Source organism: Canis lupus, chromosome 32 (genome assembly GCF_011100685.1).
Source record: "Canis lupus familiaris isolate Mischka breed German Shepherd chromosome 32, alternate assembly UU_Cfam_GSD_1.0, whole genome shotgun sequence".
NCBI classification, from domain to species: Eukaryota; Metazoa; Chordata; class Mammalia; order Carnivora; family Canidae; genus Canis; species Canis lupus.
The window spans coordinates 17,649,408-17,674,415 of record NC_049253.1 but is presented as its reverse complement, the minus strand read 5'-3'; the positions used below and the strand labels follow the sequence as shown (position 1 = coordinate 17,674,415).

Sequence of the window (25,008 nt, the reverse complement as noted above, 5' to 3'; positions counted from 1 at the left end):
TAGTCATAGAAGGGAGCCACCCACCTGGGAATCATCTAGGTTGCATCTCCTTTGCTTATTTTCATATCTTACATTATAGAATGCTGTCAATTTTCCCATCTTCTTCTTTGCAGTAATTGCCTTTGTCCAGATACTAATAAAATTTAAATGGGCTATTTTAATAACAATCATCTTCTCCATATATATATATATATATATATATATATATATATAACATTAGGCTGAAGCCCCTTAAGCATGGATCTTTATCTCATTTTTGCTTCTTGGCACTATTTCTAGTTGCTAATTATTTATTGAGTGGATGTGTAATGGGACAAAAAGTAACTGATTTATGAATGTCCCTATTTTGGGGCACCTGAGTGACTCAGTTGGTTGAGCATCTGACTAAATCTTTAAAAAAATGAATGCTCCTATTTTTCCCATTTAAAAAAGAGGTTAGAGGCCTTGCCATTTCATTTATTCCCCTTTGTTCTACTTCTTTGGAGGTTTTTGCCTTTGCTAGGATGGTTCTTTTGTTCTTTGGGATTTTGTAATAGGGAATTAAGATAAGAAGGAGAGATGGAAGGAAGTCTTCAGGCATGCAGAAAAATTACTCAGAAAAGCTTTAGAGGAAATTTGAGAAAGTAAGTGTATTTTATGAATACAACGGATGGGACAGAGAAGAGAGTTTTCAGAATATGTTGCGGTGGCCAAGAAATCTCCCTCAAGTGTTGAGAAATACAAGTGGAAGAAGATCGGAAACATACAATTCAAAATGATTTTTGGTTGCCTAATTGTACATGTACCATGACAAAAGAGTCACAGATTCAAGGCAGATACAAACAATTAAATACATTACACATAAATGAGTGAGTGAGTGAGTGAGTGAGTGAGTGAATGAATGGGTAAGATACTGATCAGCATTGTCAACTAGATGGATGGAGGGTATTTTATATCTACATAAGAATTATTGCAGGCTGTCCCAGGTACTGGGTCATAACCAGAGAATTTTGTGGCACTTGGTTTAGAAGGGGTGGTTTTGATTTTCAAATTTTCAAGATCAGATGATAATTATTTCATAATAGTAAAGGTGCTTTGATAGAAATATATCCCGACAAGCCTATTAAAATAAATTTATATGCAAATGTATGCCAAAGTATTGAATAAATGGATCTCTTTGATGAGATTGCTTAATATTTTCCAATTATATTGTATTTACAAATATATTTCAGTTTTAATGTAGTTGGTGTGCTTTGTGAGTATGTGTATATTTTGTGATGGATAATGTTCAGCTAATATGTGTAGCTATCTTTACTGTACTTCCTATTTACAAGAGTAGAACTTATTAATTTAACAAAGAACGGTTGCTCTAGCAGATGCCATCCAGTCACCTGGTAACTATCTAAATATATGCTGTGGATTGGGGATTTTAAAACCTAAGCTTGATTTTCACATCATTGCCAATTTTTTTTCTTTTCATAAGCTTATTTCCCCTTTGTGAGCAATTTTATCAGAAAATAGCCTCAAGACAGCATTAATAGTGTATGATCAAGAGAGCAATGACAAGAGAGAGAGAGAGAGAGAGAGAGAGAGAGCAATGACCCCATCAGTCACAGATGGTTCCTCTCTACAAATCTGCAGCATGATGAGGGATTGGTAAAATAGTCCTACCACATCCTTAACTATATTCTTAATAATAACCTCACTGCGGATACCAAGCACAAATACCTGCTGAGTTTATGTGTAGGATATTAAATTTAAAAACCTGGTGGTAGGGCAGCCCGGGTGGCTCAGTGGTTTAGCGCCGCCTTCAGCCCAGGGCCAGATTCTGGAGACCCAGGATGGAGTCCCAGTCAGGATCCCTGCATGGAACCTGCTTCTCCCTCTTGTTGTGTCTCTGCCTCTCTCTCTTTGTGTCTCTCATGAATAAATAAATAAAATATTTTTTAAAAAATAAAAACCTGGTGGTAATATTTTGCAAGAAGAAAACTACAGTGGGAATGTTTAGCAGGGCAACTGATGTATAATTTAAGATAGTTTTCTTTATAAAGATGGTACAGGCAACACTTTATTTTGAAGAATTAATTGGATAGTTTGACAAACATTTGGTTTCATCACTAAGGACTGGCTCTGAACTCTTGATTTTAAAGTATTGCTCTATCTTCCTATTCCCCTTTTCAGTTTTGGGTATTGGAGTTACTAAATCCCAATATTGGGATCCCTACACCATTTGGACCTAGTCTGTAGCCATTAAACACATTGGTTATCGAGCATTTGAAATGTGGTGAATCTGAACTGAGATACGTTGTTTAATTGTAAAATGTACACCAAATTTCAAAGACTTCATTTAAAAAAAAAAAGAATGTGTTTCTTTTGTAGTTTATATATATATATAACATGTATGTTAAAGTAATTAATTTTGTCTGTTTCCTTCTAGTTCTTGATGTGACTACCAGGAAAAATTTAATTACTTATGTGGCTTACATATTTCTGTTGAATAACATTGCTTAAACTTTACAAAAATTGTCATAGGATTGTGCATCTAGTGATGTAATTTGCTTAGGTGTCAGTGAATGTGTAAGCTTTAATAATTCAATTAGCTCAAAACATTCTGATTATGATTATGTGTCACCAAATATGTACCTATTAAATTCCTTTAAAGTTTTTTTCTCATGAAGCTAATATGTTGAAAAAATAATTTGCTCTTAAGTTTTTGGTGACTGAATGACTTCTTGTTAACATAATGACAATTTTTTGGTAATTCCAGGAAAGTTGGTAAGCCATCTAATTTTTCAGGTATAAGGAAAGCAAAAAAATGCCAGATTCCCTGATGGAAATGGCTTTGAACTGAATGTCTGAAGACCTGGGTTAAAGCCAAAGGCTTCTTGGCCACTTACAGACTGCATTCTCCAGTAATAAGTTATCTTGCTGGGAGCCAACAGTGTGTTTTTCATATCTACAAGAAGGAGAAAATTAACAATAACTGCCCAACTTATCTACAAGGTTGTTGTGGCAAATGGAATGGTAATTTCAGTAAAATTTTTTGTAAACCATTATTACATATATAAGGTATGGTTTTGTTACCTTTTACTATAGAGGCAGTAAAATTATACGTATATTTGCTTTGTTATGTTTTTTGAAGGAGAAAAAAATATATGTAGTATTTATTTGGTAAAGCTCTCACAGAGCCTAACCTAAGATTTATATTTACTCTCTACCCCAGATTCTAGCTAGAGATAATGACCTTAAATATTTCTGTTTTCAGTTCTGCTGGGGCTCATTATTATAATTGTAAATAATAAACTTACATCTTTTTCTGTAGATAGTGGCTAATTGACCCCTTGCTATGAGTAAAAGGGAATTTAACTCACTAACACTACCTCCCAAGTTAAATAATCTGTATCACTCTTTAATGCTTTTATTGCTTCTCTTTTTAACCTTAAATAATACAATTAAACCCATTATTTTCTCCATTAACTTCAACAGTGTCTCTGGGTTTCCCCTTGTGTAAAATATAGGCATTAGTTTCCCTACTGCATCTCTCACCTCTCCTCTTTCTCTCATCCCGTAACTTCTTTTAACCTTGCCATGATTTTGTATCTTCTAAGCTTGAGTTCAATCTTAAATTCTAGGGCAGCCCGGGTGGCTCAGCGGTTTAGTGCTGCTTTCAGCCCAGGGTGTGATCCTGGAGACCCGGGATTGAGTCCCACGTCAGACTCCCTGCATAGAGCCTGCTACTCCCTCTCCCTCTGCTTGTGTCTCTGCTTCTGTGTGTGTGTCTCTCATGAATAAATAAATAAAATATTTGAAAAAAGAAGAAAAATAAATAAATCTTATCTACTGAATAATTCCAAAATTGAAAACCTATGAGCATATCTTAAGTTATTATGATCAGATAAAGTGTATTCGTAGCAGAATGCAGGAGTGAGGTTTGCTTTCCCTCAAAGGGTCTTTGGGCATTCTTTCTCCTTGTTGACTTAAAAGTCATGCTAGGAGAGAGAAAGAAGTATGAGCTTCTATTATTCCAAGAGGCACTTTATGTATCATGTGCTCAAAACAGTACAAGATGCACTTAAGCCATTAGAGCTTGCACTTTTATGGGAATTTTTGCCTACATGAAACTTTGCAATGTCTTCTAGAGAATAGTGGAAACCTGCCTCCTCATGTCTGTAATAGGAAAGTACAGATTGTAATTGGTTATTATGGTTGTCCATCACCTTGGAATAAAAGAAGCAGGCAGATCTGTCCTTCTAAGGACAGATCCAGTTATCTATAGAGCTTGACCCTGGATTTTTTTTTAAAGATTTTATTTATTATTCATGAGAGACACAGAGAAAGAGAGAGGCAGAGACATAGGCAGAGGGAGAAGGAGGCTCCATGCAGGGAGCCTGACATGGGACTTGATCCCAGGTCTCCATGATCACGCCCTGGGACAAAGGTGGGGCTAAACAGCTGAGCTACCCGGGCTGCCCTTAACCCTGGATTAATCAATTTTTTAAAAATCCAACCTTTTTAAGATAGAGGAAGAGTAGAGGGAGTTATCAAAAAAATCCAGGCCTTTGAAACAATTAAGGAGAGAGACACAGGTGAGTGGAGTTGAGAATCCAATGTGGGTGATAGCTGGTTATTCATTAATATTAGGTTGAGTAGCAAAGGGAATTTTCTGGAAATATTTATGTATGTATGTATGTTTTAAAAGATTTTATGTATTTATTCATGGTGGGGGGGGTGTGCAGAGACACAGGCAGAGGGAGAAGCAGGCCCCATGCAGGGAGCCTGATGTGGGACTCGATCCCAGGATTCCAGGATCACACACTGGGCTGAAGGCAGGCGCTAAACTGCTGAGCCATCCAGGGATCCCCATCTGGAAATATTTAGACTAATGTTTGTATGTTATGGGTGTGAGGCTTTGATGGCTTCAGTAAAATACCTTATTCATTAATCGGGTTCAGCAAGGAAGGAAATCTTTCTTGATCTTTGGCCAACACTACCCCCTAAAATAGACTAAGACATTAAGAGTAGGAAATATAATTCTGTCATTAAGTTGTTTCACTTGAAGGTTGCTATTCTGAACATCAAAATCACATATATTCTTTTGGGAATATTCTTAATTGTGTGTTTTTCCTTCCTGCATTAAAAAAAAAAGTGAAAAAACAAAATTAAAAAAAATACGGTTTGCTTCTTCCCTTAACCATTTCTTGCCCATAACATACTCATTAGCTGAAATACATACACAGTTTCCTCAATACCTATAGAAGAAGAGGCAAAACTTTTCTAGGATACAGCTTCTATTTATGCTCCAACCTTGTATACCTATTTACTTGTCTGTATTTGTTCTCTGCTACATTTACATTTAATGTTTTGCTGTTGATGTTTTGAAGTTATGTTGTTCATGCTCAGTTTATATGCTAGGCATTGTAGTAAATTATTTGCATGCATTATTTTACTAAATTCTCTCAAAACCTTAATATTGCCATTTTAGAATGGCAGAGGCTAACTGGCAGAAGCTCATGTCTAACTCAGAGTTTAGCATTCATTCCACTCCAGTGCACCATACCCATCATCCACCACTTGGAGAACAAGCAATATCATATAACACTAAATGCTATGCTCATGTCCTCACTTCATCCCACCTGCTGCTATTAGCACTAAGTCAAGAAAAGCCCTTCCCTTTAAGGTATCTGTCTTCTCTTGTACCAGACAGTAAATTCTTAGAGGGAATTATCACTTATGATGTCTTTTTGTAACTCGTGTGCCTAAAATAATACTTTGGACTAGTAGGTGGTAATAAAACTTTATTGATTATAATAATGATAATAACTATTAGCACTTGGTATTAATAGCTGATTTCAATTTCTATTCCCTTCCCACACACATTTCTTAAAGCTTCAACCTTTGCAATCTTCCCACACTTCTCTAACCAGTTTGACTTCAGATCCATACTTCACACTCTGAACCTCCTCAGAGTGGGAAGTGCAGCTATCAGAACTGTTCTTCTTTTTAAATGAAAATTCATGCCAATTCTAGGGAGCGGGCCAGATCCCAAAGACAGGATGTAGCTGAGGCTGAACATATTTTCTAGGATGCAAGAGTTACATCTGATACTCTACTGAACCATAATTCTTAGGTAATAGGGGCATTAATTAAAAACTGCCTCCTGTAGCACACACATGACAAACAGTGGTGCTGCACTCAGCAAATAAGTGGGCTTTAGTGTAAAGCCAGAGAAGACCTCATTGGTGCCATTTCATCTATCAAATCATCTAAGCTCTTTGAGATAACTAAATGGCATTGCAATGGGAGCAGCAGTGTCCTGGCTGACAGTTTTTATTTTAAATGCTTTCATTTGTTTTAGTTTTAGTTCTAAGCAAAATGCACAGTGCTTGCACTTATAATTTAGATGCAGCATTATTATGCTGTACTGCAACACTGGCGGAAGATAGCCCTTACTCTGCTAATATATTGCCAGCACCCCAAAGAAAGCTCCTACCTTTTAGCACATGTGAATTCTCTCTCTCTCTCTCTCTCTCTCACACACACACACACACACACACAGGCTTGGTTTATATTTGTAAGCAAGGAAGTGCATGGATATCATGAACATCTGATCCTAGAGGAGGTTAATGAAGACCTGACTCTAATTTGAGTGAACACATAAGCTTTTGTACCCTAAGACATTGCAAACACTATCTTAAGTGTACTTAAATTGACGTGGTCCAGGACTACATTTGGCCAACAAAATATACATGTTCCAGAAATCAAACAAATCTGTATCTTCAAAAAAGTTTTCTCAAATAACTCATCCTTATCGCCTTTTCCTTCATTAATCAAAAAAATCCCTAAAACCGGTGGTAGTTAAAATAACTAATCATTACCATGGCATGGGGGATTGGCTTGTAAGAACAAGTGGCCTCACTTTTGCCAGAAACTATCCTTTCAGGTGCTAGATCCTGGAGAACACTGGTCCCAGGGGAGGGACCAGGAGGGCTGCTGTGGGGGCACTGGGGAGGGAGTAGGCTTAGGATAGCAGCTATTTATCAATGATACTGAAGCATTTCAATATTTTAACAGCTTATCAGATAGATGTTAACGTGGTTAAAATCTCATTTATGCTAATAGGTAATACTAGATTCGTGACACTTTGAAATAGAGAAGGTTCTAATCTAGTGGTAGACTAGAAGGGTTTAGAAATTCTCCCAGGTGTTGGAAAGGGATCTCAGTTTTGCCAATTAATTTGGAATATAAATGCAAGTAGTTTAAACCCTGGTTGTTATTAGAAAAATCAAGAAGGAAAAAAGTTAATTTATCTTGTGTCCTCATCCTAATTTCATTTAATTGTCTCAATAATCCTGTAAGACTGTATTAGTTTACTAGGACTATCATAATAAAGTACTACAGATTGAGTAGCTTAGCTTAAAGGAGAGAAATTTATTTTCTCACAATTCTAGAAGGAAGAAATCCAAAATTAAGGTGTCAATGGGGGCTGATTTCATTCTGAGACTTCCTTTCCTGGCTTGTAAATGGCTGTCTTCTCCCTGTGTCTTCACATGGTTTTCCCTATATGTGTGTGTGTGTCCCCTAATTTCCTCTTCTTATAAGGACACTAGTCATATTGGATTAGGGTTCATCTTAATCACATCATCATTTTATCACTTTAAAGACCCTATCTCAAACACAATCACATCCTGAGGTTATTGGAGGTAATGCCTTCAATATATAAATTTTGGGGAAGCACAATTTGGTCCATATCAGAAATTTAGTAATACAAACACTCCTTTTAGAAAATAATTATAAAGCCAGTGCATTACTTACCTCAATTCAGCTTGTCAGGGACGGTAACTGGGACCTGGTATCTGCTCCTGTCACCTGCATCTGCTAACCTGTAGCTGCCATGCACAAATGCATCTCTGTGTTGGCCAGACTGGTGTCCAGATCAACAATGCCTGCTGGGAGTTCCATTCCTTGGAACATTGCATCCAGCTCAGTGGCCACATGCCAGGTGACAAGACCATTGGGGGAGGAGATGACTCCTTCAACACCTACTTCAGTGAGATGGGTCCTGGCAAGCATGTGCCCAGGGCAGTGTTTGCAGACCTGGAATCCGCAGTCATGGATGAAGTTTGCACTGGTACCTACTGCCACCTATTCCCACCCTGAGCAGCTCATCACAGGAAGGAAAATGCTGCCAATAACTGTGTCCAAGAGCACTACACCATTGACAAGGAAATCATTGATCTCATCTTGGACTAAATTCAAAAACTGGCCAACCAGTCCACAGGTGTTCAGGGTATCTTGGTTTTCCACAGCTTTGGAGGAGGAACTGGTTCTGGATTCATCTCCCTGCTGATGGAGTTATCTAACGATTATGGCAGAAGTCCAAACTGGAGTTCTCCATTTACCTCCCCACCTCCAGGTTCTACAGCTGTAGCTGAGCCCTGCGCCTCCTCACCAGCCACATAACCCTGGAGCACTCTGATTGTGCCTTCATGGTAGACAAGACACCATCTATGACATTTGTTATAGAAACCTTGATATTGAGTGCCCAAACGACACTAATCTGCTGCATTAGCCACATTGTGTCTTCCATCACTGCTTTCCTTAGATTTGCTGTATCCCTGAATGTCAGTTTGACAGAATTCCAGACCCACCTGATATCCTATCCCCACATCCATCACCCTCTGGCCAAATACGCCCTTGTCATGTCCGCTGAGAAAGCTCACCGTGAACAATTCGCTGTAGCAGAGATCACCAGTGTGTGCTTTGAGCCAGATAATCAGATGATGAAACGTGGCCATAATTAATAAATGGCTTGCTGCCTGTTGTACCATGGCGATGTGGTTCCCAAAGATGTTAATGCTGCCGTTGCCACCATAAATACCAAGCATCCCGTTTGTGGACTGCTACCCCTCTGACTTCAAAGTTGGCATTAATTACCAGCCTTCCACTGTGGTACCTGGGGGAGACCTGGCCAAACTACAATGAGCTGTGTGCACGTTGAGCAGTACCACAGCCGTTGCTGAGTCCTGGGTTCACCTGAGCCACAAGTTTGACCTGATGTATGTATGTCAAGTAAACTGTGTTCACTAGTATGTAGGTGAGAGCACAGAAGAAGGAGAGTTTTCTTTTTTTCTTTCCCCTTTTTTTTTTTTTTAGATAAGGGAGGGGCAGAGAGAGAGAGAGAGAGAGAGAGAGAGGAAGAGAGAGGAAGCTTAAGCAGGCTCCCTGCTGAGTTTGGAGCCTGACTCTGGGCTCCATTCCATGACTCTAAGATCATGACTGAGGGCATAACCTGAGCTGAAATCAAGAGTTTGATGCTTAACTGACTGAGCCACCCAGGTGCCCCGGAATGAGAATTTTCTGAGGCCTGAGAGAACATAGCTGCCCTTCAGAAGGATTAGGAGGAGGTTGGTGTGGATTCTATTGAGGGTGAGGTGCATGTTATGCACACAACATTGGCTTCAACATTAGCTGACAGGCATTAAAGCTTTCTGGTTAGATTGCCTTCACTTTTAACTGAGATCATGTCTTATTTTTCCATGTGTACTTATAGAATTTTTCCATTATGCCTCAAAGTAATGGGTTTTTTTTTTGTTTGTTTGTTTGTTTTTTCAAAGTAAAGGCTTAAGAAAGAAAAAGAGTTTTAAAAAGTTTATAAAATATTTTTAAAAGTCAGTTTTAGTAAGGCATATTTTGTATCTAAAATTATACCCATTTTAAGTATACAGCTTGAGTTTGGGCAAATATGTGTACCATCTAACCCCCATCACAATCACATTACAGAAATTTCTATCATCTCAAAAAATTGCCTGTGCCTATTTCCTGGCATTCCGCCTTCACCCCTGGCTCAAGGCAACCACTGGTCTCATTTCTTTTTTAGTGTTTCATATAAGTAGAATCATAAAGTATGTATACCACCATCCCTGGCTTCTTTTTTTTTTACCACATGATGCATAATGTTTTGAGATTCATCTATTTTTTTTTTTTTTGGTGTATCAGCAGTTTGTTCTATTTGATTGCTGTGCGGTAATCCATTGTATGACTATACCACAATTTGTTTATTGTTTATAGCTTTTGGCTATTATGTAAAGAGCTAAAATGAACCTTTGGTTATAGGTCTTGCCAGGACATGTGTTTTCATTTCTTTTGGGTATATACATGAAAGTGGAATACTGTGTCATGGGAGAAGTATGCATTTAAGTTTTGAAACTTTTTTTTTCAGGAAGAATCTGCTATATTGTTTTCCAAATCGTTGTATAATTCTACATTCCCACTAGCAGAGTATGAGAGTTCTAGTTCCTCCACATTCCCTCCAACACTTGGTATTTTTGTCCTTTATCATTTTAGTCTTTTCTGTGGATATGTAGTTGTATCTCATTGTAGTTTTAAATTAGCATTTTCTTGATGACTAAATGATATTGAGTTTTCATTTGCTTATTGGAAAAGCATGTATCTTCTTTTGTGAATTGTCTTTTCAAATATTTTTCCTGTTTTTAGTGGATCGACTTCTTATTTTTAAGTTTTCTAAGTTCCTGACATGTTCTAGGTATAAGCCATTTGTCAGACATATGTAATTTCAAAATTTTCTTTTATTCTTTAGCTCGCATTTTAGGTTTATTAGTGCTCATTTCAAGAGCAAAATTTTTACTTTTCATGTAGTTCAACTTATCAGTTTACTTTTAGTTTTGCCCTTTGGTGTCCTATTAAGGGGGTCTTTACTGATTTTATAGAAAGCAGATGTTGGGATCCCTGGGTGGCACAGCGGTTTGGTGCCTGCCTTTAGCCCAGGGCGCGATCCTGGAGACCGAGGATCGAATCCCACGTCGGGCTCCCGGCATGGAGCCTGCTTCTCCCTCTGCCTGTGTCTCTGCCTCTCTCTGTGACTATCATAAATAAATAAAAATTAAAAAAAAAAGAAAGCAGATGTTATGGATCTGCATTTAATGTTTAAGTTTATGATACAGTTTCTGTGTAGTATGATGTAAGTGTTGGCCTTAGTTTTTTATGCACATGAGTAAACTATTGTTCCAGAACCATTCCTTTCTCCTTTCTGAATTAATATGGCACCCTAGCCAAAAATCATTTGACTATATATGCGTGTGTGTATAGGGGGACATCATCATATATTTACTTATTTCTGAATATCTTATTTTGTTCCATTGATTAAATTCTATTCTTAGGTCAGTACCACACTCTTTTGATTACTGTAGCTTTATAGGAAGTCTTCCAATCCAGGAGTGTGAGTAGTCCAAATTTATTCTTAAAAAACAAACAAACAAACAAACAAAAAGATTTAGCAATTCTAAGTTCATTTTATTTTTATATAAACTGTAGAATTATCAATTTCTAGAAAAAATGGAAAACTGGATTTAGAATAGAATTTTGATGTCTATCACTTTAGAAATGATGTCTTAATATTGAGTAGTTGAATCTATGATCTGATGTTCTTTAATTTCAGAAGTTTAATAGTTTTAAATGTATAAAGAGTGCACTATTTTGTAAAATTTATTCCTAAGAATTTTATATTTATTGTAAATAGTTTATCTTTTAAATTTTCTTTTTTTGTTACTAAATAAATCAGTTGATTTTATTTATTGATCTTACATTCTGTAATCATAACAATTTTACTTATTAATTCTAGAGCTGTTTTGGGAGTCTCATAGGATTTATGCAGATTTTATCTTCTTTCTTTCCAGTCTACATATGTTTTTATTTCTTGCACTATTATTGCATTGGCTAAGACATAGCCCACCCTCCCCAATCTGGTCCAGAACAATGTTGAATAAAAGTTTTAAAAGAGAATATGTCTACTTTGATTTTAATTTTAGAGAAATATTTATTTTCATAATTTATATGAGCTAACTGTAGATTCTCATAAATGTGCTTTATCAGACTGAGGAGGTTCCCTTTTAATCCTAATTTGATGAAATATTTTATCATAAATAAATATTGAATTGTATCAAGTACTTTTTTTGCATCTATTGGGGTAAACATATGAATTTTTCCCCTTCATTCTACTAATATGTTGAATTACAATGACTGATTTTCAAATGTCAGATAACCTTGGATTCCTAGAATAAATCTCACTTAATATTTTTTATGTTGGTGAATTTTAGTTGCTAAAACTTAGTTAATAGTTTTTGGTTTTTTGGTATTTATGTTCATGAGGACTATTGACCCATAGACCACCCTCCCAGAGTGTTTTTTCTCCTTATTGTAAGGGTTTTTATTTTCCTTATTGTAATGTCCTTGGCTGGTTTTGTTATCAGGATAATAATACAAGTCTGTTGTAATTAGTTGTGAAGTATCCATCATTTTTATCATTTATGTGTTCCTTTTTATTAACTAACTTTTCTCATGGTTATAGGTCACAGCTTACTTCTTTGGGGGCATCTATATCATTTTAGATTGGATGATGAATATTTTGAACTTTATGTTGTTGATATGTTATTTTTGTTGTATATTGTTTTTATAAAAGATGGTTACACTTTGTCCTGGGAGGCCTTTAAATGTGTTGTTTTTTTTCATTTCTTCAGGGCTTGCTTTTAGGCTATGTGAAGGTTTATCTAGAGTCACCTTTACTCTAGGGGTATTTTAGCATGACTACTGAAGGGTGACTCTTGTTGGGTCACTAGTCAAGGTGATCACTAAGGATTTTCCAATATAGCTGGTCAGATCTTGAATATATTTCTGCCCTGTATAACGTATAGGAATTTTCAGCATACAGCTCTTTTTTGCCTGGTTTCATCCTAAGTGTATGCATAGCTTAATATCTCATTATCAACAGACAGTAAGTCACCTATATGCAGGTATTTGAAGGTCTCTATGTAGCTCCTTCCTGTCTGGTAGTCTGTTCCATGAATTCCTGCTACAGTAGTCCCTTTGCTCCAATTTATGTCTCCTCAACTCAGTGTGTCTCTCAGGTTCTACTTAGGGGTCCTCCTTTATGTAATTGGTCTGAAATGTGTCAAAGTCAGGCCTTCACAGGGCTCACAATTTTATTTCTGTCTTCTCATGGATCATAGTCCAGTTCTGCCTTTTATCTATTGTCTGAAACAGTAGTTTAGTTTTTTAATTGTTTATAGGGGGATGATAAACCTGGTCCCTACTTTTAATTCTGGACAGGAGTATAATGCTTTCACCCCTTTTTATAGATAAACTTAGATTAGAAAGACTAAGTAGCATAGTGATGAGGAACAGGGATTTGGGATTTAGGTTGGAATCCAAATTTTTTTGCCATTAACTAGTTGTACAACCTGGGTAAGTTATGTAAATTTCTGTCTTGGCTTCCATATCTTTAAAAGAGATATGCTTATGTTTATGCCTACAATGATAATAACAATAAGAAAAATAATATTAGAGATTATTTCTTACTATTATTGTTATGATTAACTGAGATGATGAATGTGAAGGGTTTAACCTAATGCCTAGCACCTAGTGAATCTTGGATATGGTGTTAGCCAACTAATATTATTGTCCATGATCACCTCAGTAGAATTCTGACTTTGGAGAAAAAAAAAAAAAAAGAATTCTGACTTTAAGGTCAGGAATGTAACATTGATGAACATGATAGATGTTTTTCCATTATTTATCAAAACTGCTTTCTTTTAAAAAGCATCTACATCAGGAAAACATATTCAGGTCTACCCATAGGACAAACCCCCCTGAAGCAAGGGTAGAATATACTCATTTGATTAAACATGAGAAATCTAATTTGTGTTGGTGGGAAATTTTTAAGGAAAGATCTGAGGATAATCCATCATGAATTCTTAGTTCAGGATAACTATTATTCAGTGAACTACAATGATGGTATCTTTAATATAGGTAATAATTAACAGTTTCATAGTTTTGAGACTAGTATCATCCAGAACATGTCTTTTAAAGGACATGTCCAGTTTTCTTTTTGGAATCCCATAAAACCTTGAATAATCACAAGTAGGACTTAACAGAGAAAAATCAGGGAAAGCTAGCATGTTCATTGCTGAAGTTTTGTCAATGTCCTAAGTTGATCCTTATGATGGCAGGTAGACAAGAAATAAGACACAGATTTGTCAGATGTGTAATGGAATATTTCAGCTCAGCAAGGGGAATTTAGAAGTCTTTCTCTGCTGGCAGATCACAGCCACGGTGTCGGCCAACAACATCTGCTTATTCTCAGATGACAACAGTGCCAGTTAATTAGCCCTTGTTTGTGTTTTGACTATTGATAGACTTAAATTATGTTCATATTGTCATACAGAATAAATACATAAAAAGGTTTAGCTTTGATCTAAATATAGCCTTTCTATTGCTGCAGTGACATTTGAACTGTATATCAGAATAAAAAGATTATAAGTCAGGCATAAAAGTAGATCATCTAAATAATATAATAAAAAAACATCTGATTAATGATAATTTTGGCTTGAAAACAAAATACCTTACTTCAACAGAAGTTTAAGTTGATTTATAAAAAGGCAGACATTATCTAGGAGAGATATTTGGTGCTACAAAATGCCACTAATATCTCTGCAAAGTCCTCGATCCTCTTTTCATTTTGTTTTAAAGATTTAATGCTATATTTGTTAGTATAAAGAATATTCTTTATGGAAAATTCTTGAACTAGAAAGAATTTCATTGTTTTATGGCCATTAGAAAGCTTTCCCTCTTCTAATCATTGTAAACTCTCTCCCAACAATACTTATGAAAAGTCGAGTAAATGGTTTTTGTAGAAGCCAGAATAACATATTACTTGTGGCCATTTAAATTGCAGAAAAGTTTGTCTTTTGCAATACATTCTGTGTAATAAAGTTTCTGTTGAGAAGCTTAGTGTAGCATTCTAGAGATGTTGGAATATTTTCCTTCCGTAGACAAATGCTCTGTGTTTGGCTTGCTCCAGCCATTGCTGTTGCCATTTAAAGGCTTCTAGGTTACAGCTGATCATAGGCAAAGCACCCCCCAAGGGAAGTGTATGTACTGGATATCCTTGCCTTTTTCCTCTACTTTCTTGCCTGCTTTTTTTTCTGCCCCCAAATCCCCCATCTCGCTTCTCAAAGAAACACAGAGACACCAGTCAGTAACATAGATATGCTTGCTTGGTGTACTTGTTTGGAAATAATCCAGACATCAAGAAGCTAAAACCAAGATGATTATTTATATAATTCTTAAAGCTGGAGGTTTTTAAATACACTGTAAGAAAAAAGAAATTTTAAAAGGCAAGTTTAAATACACTATTCTATCTCCACTATACTGCCTTCACATCACTAAGATAATTTAGTATTGAAAGCAGCCTAGGTAATCATAAAAGTTAAAGAGCTGCCTGCCACTGGCAGCTTATTAGTTCCAAGGCTTTCCATAGAACTTCAACCAACATGACATTTTGATCCCTTGTGTCTAAGAAGTGGTCAAGGTTAATCAGTCAGCTTTCAACAGAAGAATTTGCTCCTGATGGAGTGGCAGCTATAATCGTATGATATTTTTAGGAAAGTGATACACTGAAAAATAATATCATAATTATGTATTTATGAAGTGTTGGTTTCTACAAACTGGAGATTTGACAATGATTGCTAGAACACATCATTACATTTCCAGAAAAAATTAAAAATGCACAGACACTGTCAACCAAATGGATTACAAAAAATCTCAATCCTGTTATCATCTTAATGAATGCAGTACAGAGCATCATAAATGCCGTTATGTCCTTGTCATATAGTATGAATTACAAATAGAAAAACCAGAGAAATGGGAAACTAACTTCCCTTTAATGGAGTCTGATTCGTGAACCCTTTGTTCGTTTCTCACTTATTGTAGATGTCTTTCATTAGTGAGTTCTTATATTCAAATGATCAGCTCCTAGATATTCATAATTATATGAAAACAATACCATTGCCATTTTCACAGTCACATTACAATATCTTTAGTGAGTTGAATATTGTAATTATTTATTAAAAGTAACACATGAAAATATGAATAAAATATCTTTATGTACAAAGGGGCATGGCATGATTTCTACCTAATATTTAATAAGACACTTGCAAATTATCCCTGCATTAACATAGTACAAAACAATAAATACAAACATCAGGTAATATAAGGACACTGAGAAAACAGAGAAGTCTCCATGGATAGGAACTGTCGACTTTGGAAACTTTAAACTCAAAGGAAGGTCATGTCATCATGAACCCACCTGCCTGAGCTGTCAGGTTAACTGCTCACAAATGTCCTTCCTAAAACTCGATCTCCTAAGATTGTTCCTATAAAATGTGGTAATGTGGTAATGTGTTCACATCTCAAAAGACAGGAGAGGCCCAGGCTTCCTTTGGATTCTATGAAATTATTGCATGCCATCTGGACATCACTATTGGGACAGGCGACTGGCACAGCCTGGAAAGCAGATCTGGAAGTCAGGATTGAGTCCACAAAGTTTTCTCCCTTCCTATTCCTGGAGCACAGAAGCTGAAGATTAAGCCTGTGGGGGGAAAAAAGTTTCAGATTCCAAGAAAGTGAAGAAGTATATACATAGTGCCATAGTATATACATGGTTTAGTACTATCCATGGTTGCAGGCATCCAGTGGGGGTCTTGGAACATATCCCCTATGGATAAAGGGGACTAGGGTGCTGCCTGCCATACCTGACTCCTCGCACCATACAATTCCAATCTTTGCTATAACCCCTGTGGTCCATCCACCCAGGCACTCATGCTGGAAATGTGGGCACATCTATACTCCTAATCTTCCTCATTCCCCACTGCCCACATTCAATCGATCATCACCTCTGAAGAGGTTTACCTTCTAGACATTTCTGTATTCCATTCTGCCTCTTTACCACCATCCCTACTGTACCTGCAGAACTGGTGAAGTCTTTGTGCTTATCCTAGGGAATACTGCCATAGTTTTTTACCTTCTCTGCTTCCAGTCTTACTCCTCTTGAAATAATCTTTATTAAACACTCAGTGATATGTCCTAAGCACAGATCTCATCATATTCTGCTTTTGATGAAAGTCCTTAACTCTATTCTATCATTAATGGAACACAGTTCAAAGTCTGTTGCTTGGGGTGACAATGTGAGTAACAAAGACATATATTGGCAACTTTTACACTTTGCTGCTGTGTGCTTATCAGGGTTAAGCATGAACAGATATCTCTCTACTTCTCCTTCACAAGAAGGAGAGAAGAAAAGCCAGGGCTTTGCTTTGTTTTATTACTTTAGGATTTTCTTCATTTGCAGCGCAGAAACAACATTCTCTGTTGACCCCAAAGGAGCAAGAGATGGAGGGTTCTGTGCCTAAGTAGGAAAGGGGAAGCAGTTTCTTATCCTGTAAGTCTCAACTCAAATGCCAGAAATTTCTATGCAGTTCGCCATTAAATTTCAAAGTACCATGTCTAACTTTACATACCACTGTCCTATTATTTCCCATATCAAAGTAAAATTATCTTCCTTATGTGTATTTCTCTTTACTTCTATAAGCTTCTTGAGGACAGCAACATGTCATGTCCCTCTTTTGACTTGGCCTTGTGCTTGGCAAAGAGCAGGATCTCTGTCACTTTTTGTCACTTTTTGTTCAACTGACCCATACTCTTCCATAGGTGAGTTCCCAGGTAAAGTCAAGAGTTTGTAGCACAAACCATCTAGGGAAACACCTGGATTTATGTGAATAGGATAATGCTCATGATTAATACTATATTGATTATTTTTTCAAGGATCAGCAAGCAAACCGATGGTTTCATTTCATACTCCACATTGATAATCATTTTTAAGACATGGACTCTGCTTCATTAATAATTTTTTTCATTAGTTGGAAGTTTCAATTTGAAGGTACCAATATCAGTATTTGCTTCCTTTCTGATGTTACAATCTCTCTAAATTTAGTGTATTGTCTACAATAATGACAATGCATGACCTTATGGTCACTGAATGTCTCACCATCCTAAAATTTTATAAATTTGCAATTCTTATAAAGAATAAATGATCACTTTTATAATAAAGTATCATAATAGATTCTTTAACAACACTGACACCACTTTAGCAAAGAAGCAAAATGGTCTTAAAAGAAAAGATCTCCCAGTCCTAAATTTAATTGTTGTGCATTATTAAGAATTTTGTTTAGGGCCATTACTAGGATAAGAAAATAGAGCTCTTTCATGATGTTTTCTTTTCAGCTCCTGCTAATCTGTCTTAAAATGTAAGAAGAATAATTGAAAAACATGCTAAGTTTTTCTGGAAGTTCACAAAATTGCATTTAGATTATCATGGTACCATTGAGAAACGACAGAAGTAGAGTGGATTGTATCTGGGAGAAAAGCAAAAATTGGTACTATTCCATACTGCTAAGGGTCTGTGGGATGAGATTTTCATAGAAGCCACTGGTCTGTCCAGTGGCTAGTTCTTATCTGTAAACTCCCTTTGCTTCTTAAACTGTCAGGCACTTGGAACAATGGAGGGAGAGCCAATTGGTGAGGGAGGAGGCAGGTTATAGTAGCTCTCTCTCTTCCTATAGCACAGAATTGGTTCTAGAACAATCAAATGCTTTCTGTTCAGTTCTAAAATTGTCCTCCTCCCTCATTTAACATATATCTTGGACACGTTTGCAGTAATTAAAAAATTGTCTTGAGAATTATTTTTGCTTAGTTATATAATGTCACTGATTGGATGAAGCCTAATTTACTTGAAATTTCCATACCATTACACATTTAAACTGTTACTAAATGTTTGCCACTATTCTGTGTACATTAACTTTTAATATAATTTAAAATTATGTCCTTATGAAAATTTCCTAAAGGGAAGTTACAAGGTGACAAATGTGAATTTTCTAATTCTTTAGTGAAAATACTATCAAGCTGTTCTTCAGAAAGATTAATCTAAATTTATACTTTCAAATGCAGCATATAGATATTATTTGCTTCGCCAGTATGACTCTTAAAAATTAGGAAAAAAAGGTTTAAGTAAATTGAAGGTTATAATTTTCTTGGTCTTAATTTACTTTATTATTGTTACTATTATTATTATTATTCTGGTAGCTCTTCTGTGATTTTATATTACCATTTCTATTTCCTCCTTTACGAGTTGCCTGTTCCTGGCCTTTGCTCATTTTTCTATTTCCTAATCTGTATAAATGCCTTTGGTATATTTAAGATATTAGTTAAATGATCTCATATTTATAGCAAACATTTTCTTAATTTGTTTTTTGTTTCATAATTTTATTTATGATCTTTTTTTATGTTTGGACATTTTAAGTCATGATGTGAGAGAATTCTTATCCTTCCATTGAATTTCCTCACATTGCTTTATGTTTCAAAAAAATTAATCAGTTACTTAATAAAACATACATAATTTTTCATTTACTCTCTTCCTCTGGGTATTTAGTTCTTTTTTTTTTTTTTAAAGATTTTATTTATTTATTCATGAGACACACACACAGAGAGAGGCAGAGACACAGGCAGAGGGAGAAGCAGGCTCTATGCAGGGAGCCCGATACAGGACTCAATCCCCGGACTCCAGGATCACGCTCTGGGTCAAAGGCAGACGCTCAACCACTGTATCACCCAGGCATCCCAAGGCTGTTTAGTTCTTTATCCCTTTCCCCATATAGACACTACTAGCTGATGTCCCCTACCTCCACACTCATTATTGGCTGATTTGTTCACTTATTGTCATCAATGAAGAAAGAATGTACTTTGCCTGCTCCACATTTATGCATAGGAAGTCTGGCCTTAGCAGAAGTTCTTTGTGACAGAGAATCAATTCCTTTAGCTACATTATCTGTACCACTCCTTGTCATAAAAAGATTAATCTCAGAAGAAAATAACGGCACATTTGCATTATAAATGAGCACAAATATACATAGAAATGTATATCGCTAATATATTTCTAATCTTTGATACTGGTGGCCTTCAAAACTTTACACAAATTATTTTTGTTATTAATGACTATTTTGACAGTGATACCAGCAAATAGTTGGGATCAAAGTGAATTAGACAAAGAAAGTTTAAGATAAACAATCTTTTTCTTATTCTTAAAAAGTTGTGATCCCCAAATGGAGCAGTGCTACTGCAGTGAAAGGATAATATTTTTTGAAACTCTTATCAGTCTTCCTCTTGTTGATATAAAAGTCTTGAATATTTTAGAATCTGTTTGAATTGATGAATCAGTTTCAATCATGGTCACATAGTTTTTAATTTTTCTCTGATCATCATCATATGTGATTTCATGTTACCATGAGGCAAATCTTTGCAGAGGGCAGGCAAAGATCATAGATTATAAGTATTTTGGAATTCTTGTCTGCTCTGCCAAATCACATTAAATATAATGCTCTGCACAAAATAGAGGATCGATATATGAAGCAGCAAGCATTAAACTATTCTGGAATTTGATTTTTAGATGAGAATTTTTAACATTGTTAACTTTCCACATTAGTGTTTGCTGCTGCATACAGATCCAGACTTCTCAACGTCTATTCTCAAATCTTCTAGTTCTGATAACCGTATTCCTATTTATTCTGAAACTCTGAGATGATACATGATTTATCACTGATCATCTAGAAAGTCATTAGTCACTGGCTACTACATTCAAAGTACAATGATTACCAAGAGAAATATACTGAAAAAAAGTAAGATGAATAGTAGAATTGATGTGTCAAACTTGTTCCTTCCCTGTACTTTCTGATCTTTATAGAACATTGTTACATAATTCCAAAATTACAAAGAAGAGCAAGAAAAGGTACTTATTTCAGCAAATTAAAAGACATGAAATTAAAGGGTAGGAATATTTTTTAAAGTATGAAAAATGGGAAGGAATGGGGAACTGGACAATAGTTTGTTGAGCTTGTTTGGGTCACTACTATTCCTTACCTATGTATAGTTTTTCTTTGTAGCTGAAAAGAAGACTTGTCTTCCTCCAAATTGGATGATTAGTCACTAAGAGTTGATCATTTTGATGGTTTAGAAAACATTTTTTAACTAGTCACGAGGTTGCCAAGAAACCAGAGCTGGTATGCAAGGAAGCTTTTCATATCCTAGGTAGGTTTGGACCACCTGTCTAAACAAACTTCCTAATTTTCTCAGCTTCTCAAACTTTGCATCTCAAAGTGTCCATTGTAAAAGGATGGGTGGACTCTCATATTCCTCTCATTCTAATCCGTCTTTGATGACCAGAAAGGGATAGGATTGTGATACTGGTGCTCATGTCTGGATGGCACTCTCCTGTTTTGATCTCCTTCTACTGGCCAGAGAAGCATGGCAGGCACTCAACAAGCCCTCTCTGAGTGCCATAACAACATTGTCTTAGTGTCTGGGTAATAGGCCTAGGGAGTGGACACAACAATAATATTCTTCATTCTGGACACTACCCAGAGTGCCTACCATTGTGGTCAGGTCAAATCTGGGCATATACATATTTATTAGATTTTGCTTTTTTTACTCGTAGCTGCCAAAGGGTAAATTCTTCTGCAGGTTCTAAAAAGCATGAAACACTAATTGTGATGGCACTTAATGCTTCCCGTGAAAACTAAATTAAAATTAGAAGAAAACCTCCTTACCCAACTCTTGGAAAGCAAAAGACAATTCCATGCTAAACTGAGAGGGTTAATTTCAGCACACCAGAATCTGGCCTGAGCTGCTTTACAGAAATAAGACAATGTACCTGGACTGCACTGACTCCTGGTCAAAGCAGAGAACATGCAGAATAACAGGGTTGCTTGTAACCATAGTTTGGGAAGGTTTCAATTATTTATTGATTCACAATTGCTGTAATGAGATTGTTGGTTTGCATCTGTTCTCACAGAGACACTCTGGCAGGCTCTGTCCCTCAGCTAGTTATACAGCAGCAATATGCCCTTGTGACCAGCTGGGTATAACAAACCCTACCTTTCTGGATCATCTTGTTTGAGGTGCCTTGTGTACACACCCATGTTTCCTGTATCCACAGGGAAAGAAAGTATATCCTTGTACAGACTTTACAGAGTGAGGACAAATGGACCTCCTACCTGCCTTCTCTGAACCCCTTCCCCTGAGCCAGGCTTTGGCTGTGATGCACATCCTTCCTTTAGTGCAGCTGCTGCAATGAACTGAAAATGTGTAAGCACTGTCATTCTGAGCCCTCCGTTAGCAGTAGAACCCTGTCTCACCACTACCCTTAGTGTGCGTATACTGACCGAGGCAAAGGCAAACTGCATTGATATGAAAACATTACCAACAGGCAGAGTGAATTGTGTCATCTCTGAGGTAGGCAAGGCAACTGGAAGAATCTTCTACAGCCCCCAATATATGCATTTCTCGGGCAAATCTTAGAGTTTGTTTTTAGACAAATAGACATTGATGGTTTCACTGACACAAACCATTAACTTTTCAGCTTGCTAAAGTCTTGAAATAATCTAAGCTGCAGCATTCTCAAAAAAGCAGATATTAATGAGCATCTCAGTGAATGAAATTAAAAAAAAAAACTTACATATTTATGGCCCAGGTGTGGGGAGGATTCATCAAGTTGTCAGTTCTTGCTTTTTCCTTGTGCAGAGTGCTCACCTACCAACAGAAGATATGTTTTGATCTATAAGCTCATACAGCGACTAAGGATGAAAATGATGTTTCCTGGCTTGTGTTTTTATTTTTGCAGGAAAGTCCAATTTCCCTGCAAGAATGTCCTTAGAGCCAGAATTTGCCACTTGGTATTGCTTGAAAATTGTTTACCAAGATTTATGAGCTTTTTTTCCACCATCATCTGTCTTCACCCAATGCCAACTAACTCCCTGGGACTGGGGGGCGGGGGGTGTGAGTTACCAAGAGAGGTGCCCCAGGGAAGGAGGTAGAGTTTTTGCTTTTTCCTTGAGCCTAAGCAAAACTATGTTATATGTTTAAAGCACCATTTTATCAGGAAGCCATTTCTAGGGTCCTCTGTTTAAATAACTGAGTGAGAGCTTTGTGAAAACAAATTTAGAGGCCAACATGAACTCCTTGGTGATATACAGAGCAGCCCAGGGGATGTTACTCAAAATAACCTGATATTCCAGCAGCCATTATAAAGATAAATGTTGACCTAGACTGATGGAGAAGCTGAAGATTCCAAGTGTTTTTATTTATTCATAAAAGACACAAAGAGGGAGGCAGAGACATAGGCAGAGGGAGAAGCAGACTTCTTGCAGGGAGCCCGATATGGGACTTGATCCCAAGACCCTGGGATCACGCCCTGAGCCAAAGGCAGAGCCAAAGCCTCAACCACTGAGCCGCCCAGGCATCCCTAAGATCCCAGGTTTTAAATGCCTCTAAATTCATGATCAACACACTTCACACCACCTGCATCTTTCAGGTAGATTCAAGTATCAACATCAGTCACACTCTAAAAGTAGAGTGGGTCAAAGTTTCTGGCTTTGAGAGTAAATATCATTGCTTTGCTCCAGCTTTTGCCTGTCATTTAGAAACCTGTCTTCTGGGAACTCTGTTGATGTTACCTGTCATCAGCACTATCATGGTGATAATAAATAGTGCCAGAGACCGACAAGGAGCACCCGGGCCTCCCTTAAGAGCCTCTTAGGTGCTGTGCTCTGAGAAATGCCGGCATAGAGTGATAGCCCTTTTAGCCTCTTTCCAGCACGACTCTTCACTCACTATCACTATTTTGCAAAAAGCACAGAACTTCCTAGAATCCATGGCTATGAAGTACAGGAATGAGAAGTGAATAAAATAAACACTCATTCAACCCCTACTGTTCGTCAGAGTCATCTAAAGCAAATCATATGAAAATCATTCCAATTCTTAATATCTCCTTCCAAGTTCTGTTTTATTAGGAATAGAAAATATGAGAAAGATTCAATAACAATATGAATCCAATAAATTATAATAATAATGATGGCTGTGGTAAAAGCAAATGAAACACATACCCGGGAAAAAACAACTGAAGAGAAATATACCAATGCCAATAGTGATTGTATTGTGTTGTATTTCATGAGTAATTCTGAATTCTTTCTCTAGTTTTCCCTCTTCTCTATTATGAATAATGTGGTCTAGTATGAAAACAGAAGTTTGAGCCATGAAGATATATTACAAGGCAGTGATACAGGTTGATTTGGCAAATGAAAAAATAAGTTCAGAAGGGGGAAAGACCATGTAGACCATGTACACCAAAGGACAGTCAAGGAAGCCTTGGTGGAAATGCAGGGAATAGTTAAATATTGAAAAGCTGAGAAGATAGAAGCTGAATGATGCCTTTCTAAATGATGACTTTAAAAAAATGATTTTAGTTACTCATTAGAGACACAGAGACAGGCAGAGACATAGGCAGAGAGAGAAGCAGGCTTCCTGTGGTAAGCCTGATGTGGGACTCATTCCCAGAGCTCTGGGATCACACCCTGAGCCAAAGGCAGACGCTCAGCCATTGAACTACCCAAGCACTGCTAAAAGATGACTTTCTAAATCTCTTGATCTTTTTGCTCACCATCAAACTTTTATTCATTTACTCATTTTTTATTTGAAAAAATAAATAAGCAAAAAAGTGACTGTACATTTAGTAATTACCATAATATACTAATTAGTATTGGTATACTAATAATATACTAATAATGTGGAATTACCATAATGATGAACTGGTGGAGTGTCCCTTCACAAAAGGGACCCAAGCACCATCTCCTCCTTCAAAAGAGCTTGAGTTCAGCGAGGAAGACAGGGGCAGGAGATGAATGGTGTCTGGTGAATATGAGTTAGTAAATGGTTCACCAACTGAGCAAGAGAAGTCTGATGGATTATGAAAGGTCTTGTAGACATGCTAACATGTTTGAACTTCATCTTAGGTAATATAAACTTACCAGTTTTCTAAGGAGAGGAATATTATAATGAATTCAGATTCACTTTTTCTTCTTTCAAATGCTTCAAAATCAAATAGTGCTTTAAAACTAAATGCAAAGATACTATGGTTGCTTTCTTCTGTGAAGTCGTGTATTCCTTAATTTAAGAGATTTTTCTTCAAGATTCTTATAGTCTTTTATATTAGAAATAAGACAATGGATATTAACTTTCTGGGATATGCTGTAAGTGGGAATCATGTTTAAAATGCATCATGTCACATGTATATTT

General features: G+C 36.6%; 1 protein-coding gene across 2 annotated transcripts in view; it reads right to left on the bottom strand.

Moving 5' to 3' along the window:
* Positions 1-25,008, bottom strand: part of EMCN (endomucin) — a 119,925-nt gene that overhangs the window by 9,285 nt on the left and 85,632 nt on the right. Inside the window, exons 11-12 of one of the 2 annotated variants that reach the window (XM_038582026.1) lie at positions 22,394-22,467; positions 15,455-16,420 (exon numbers count right to left, since the gene is read on the bottom strand). In XM_038582026.1, the coding sequence (XP_038437954.1) occupies positions 22,433-22,467 (35 nt within the window). In that variant the 3' untranslated portion in view covers positions 15,455-16,420; positions 22,394-22,432. Of the gene's footprint in view, positions 1-15,454; positions 16,421-22,393; positions 22,468-25,008 lie in introns of those variants that run through there. The other variant, XM_038582027.1, reaches the window with a different exon arrangement.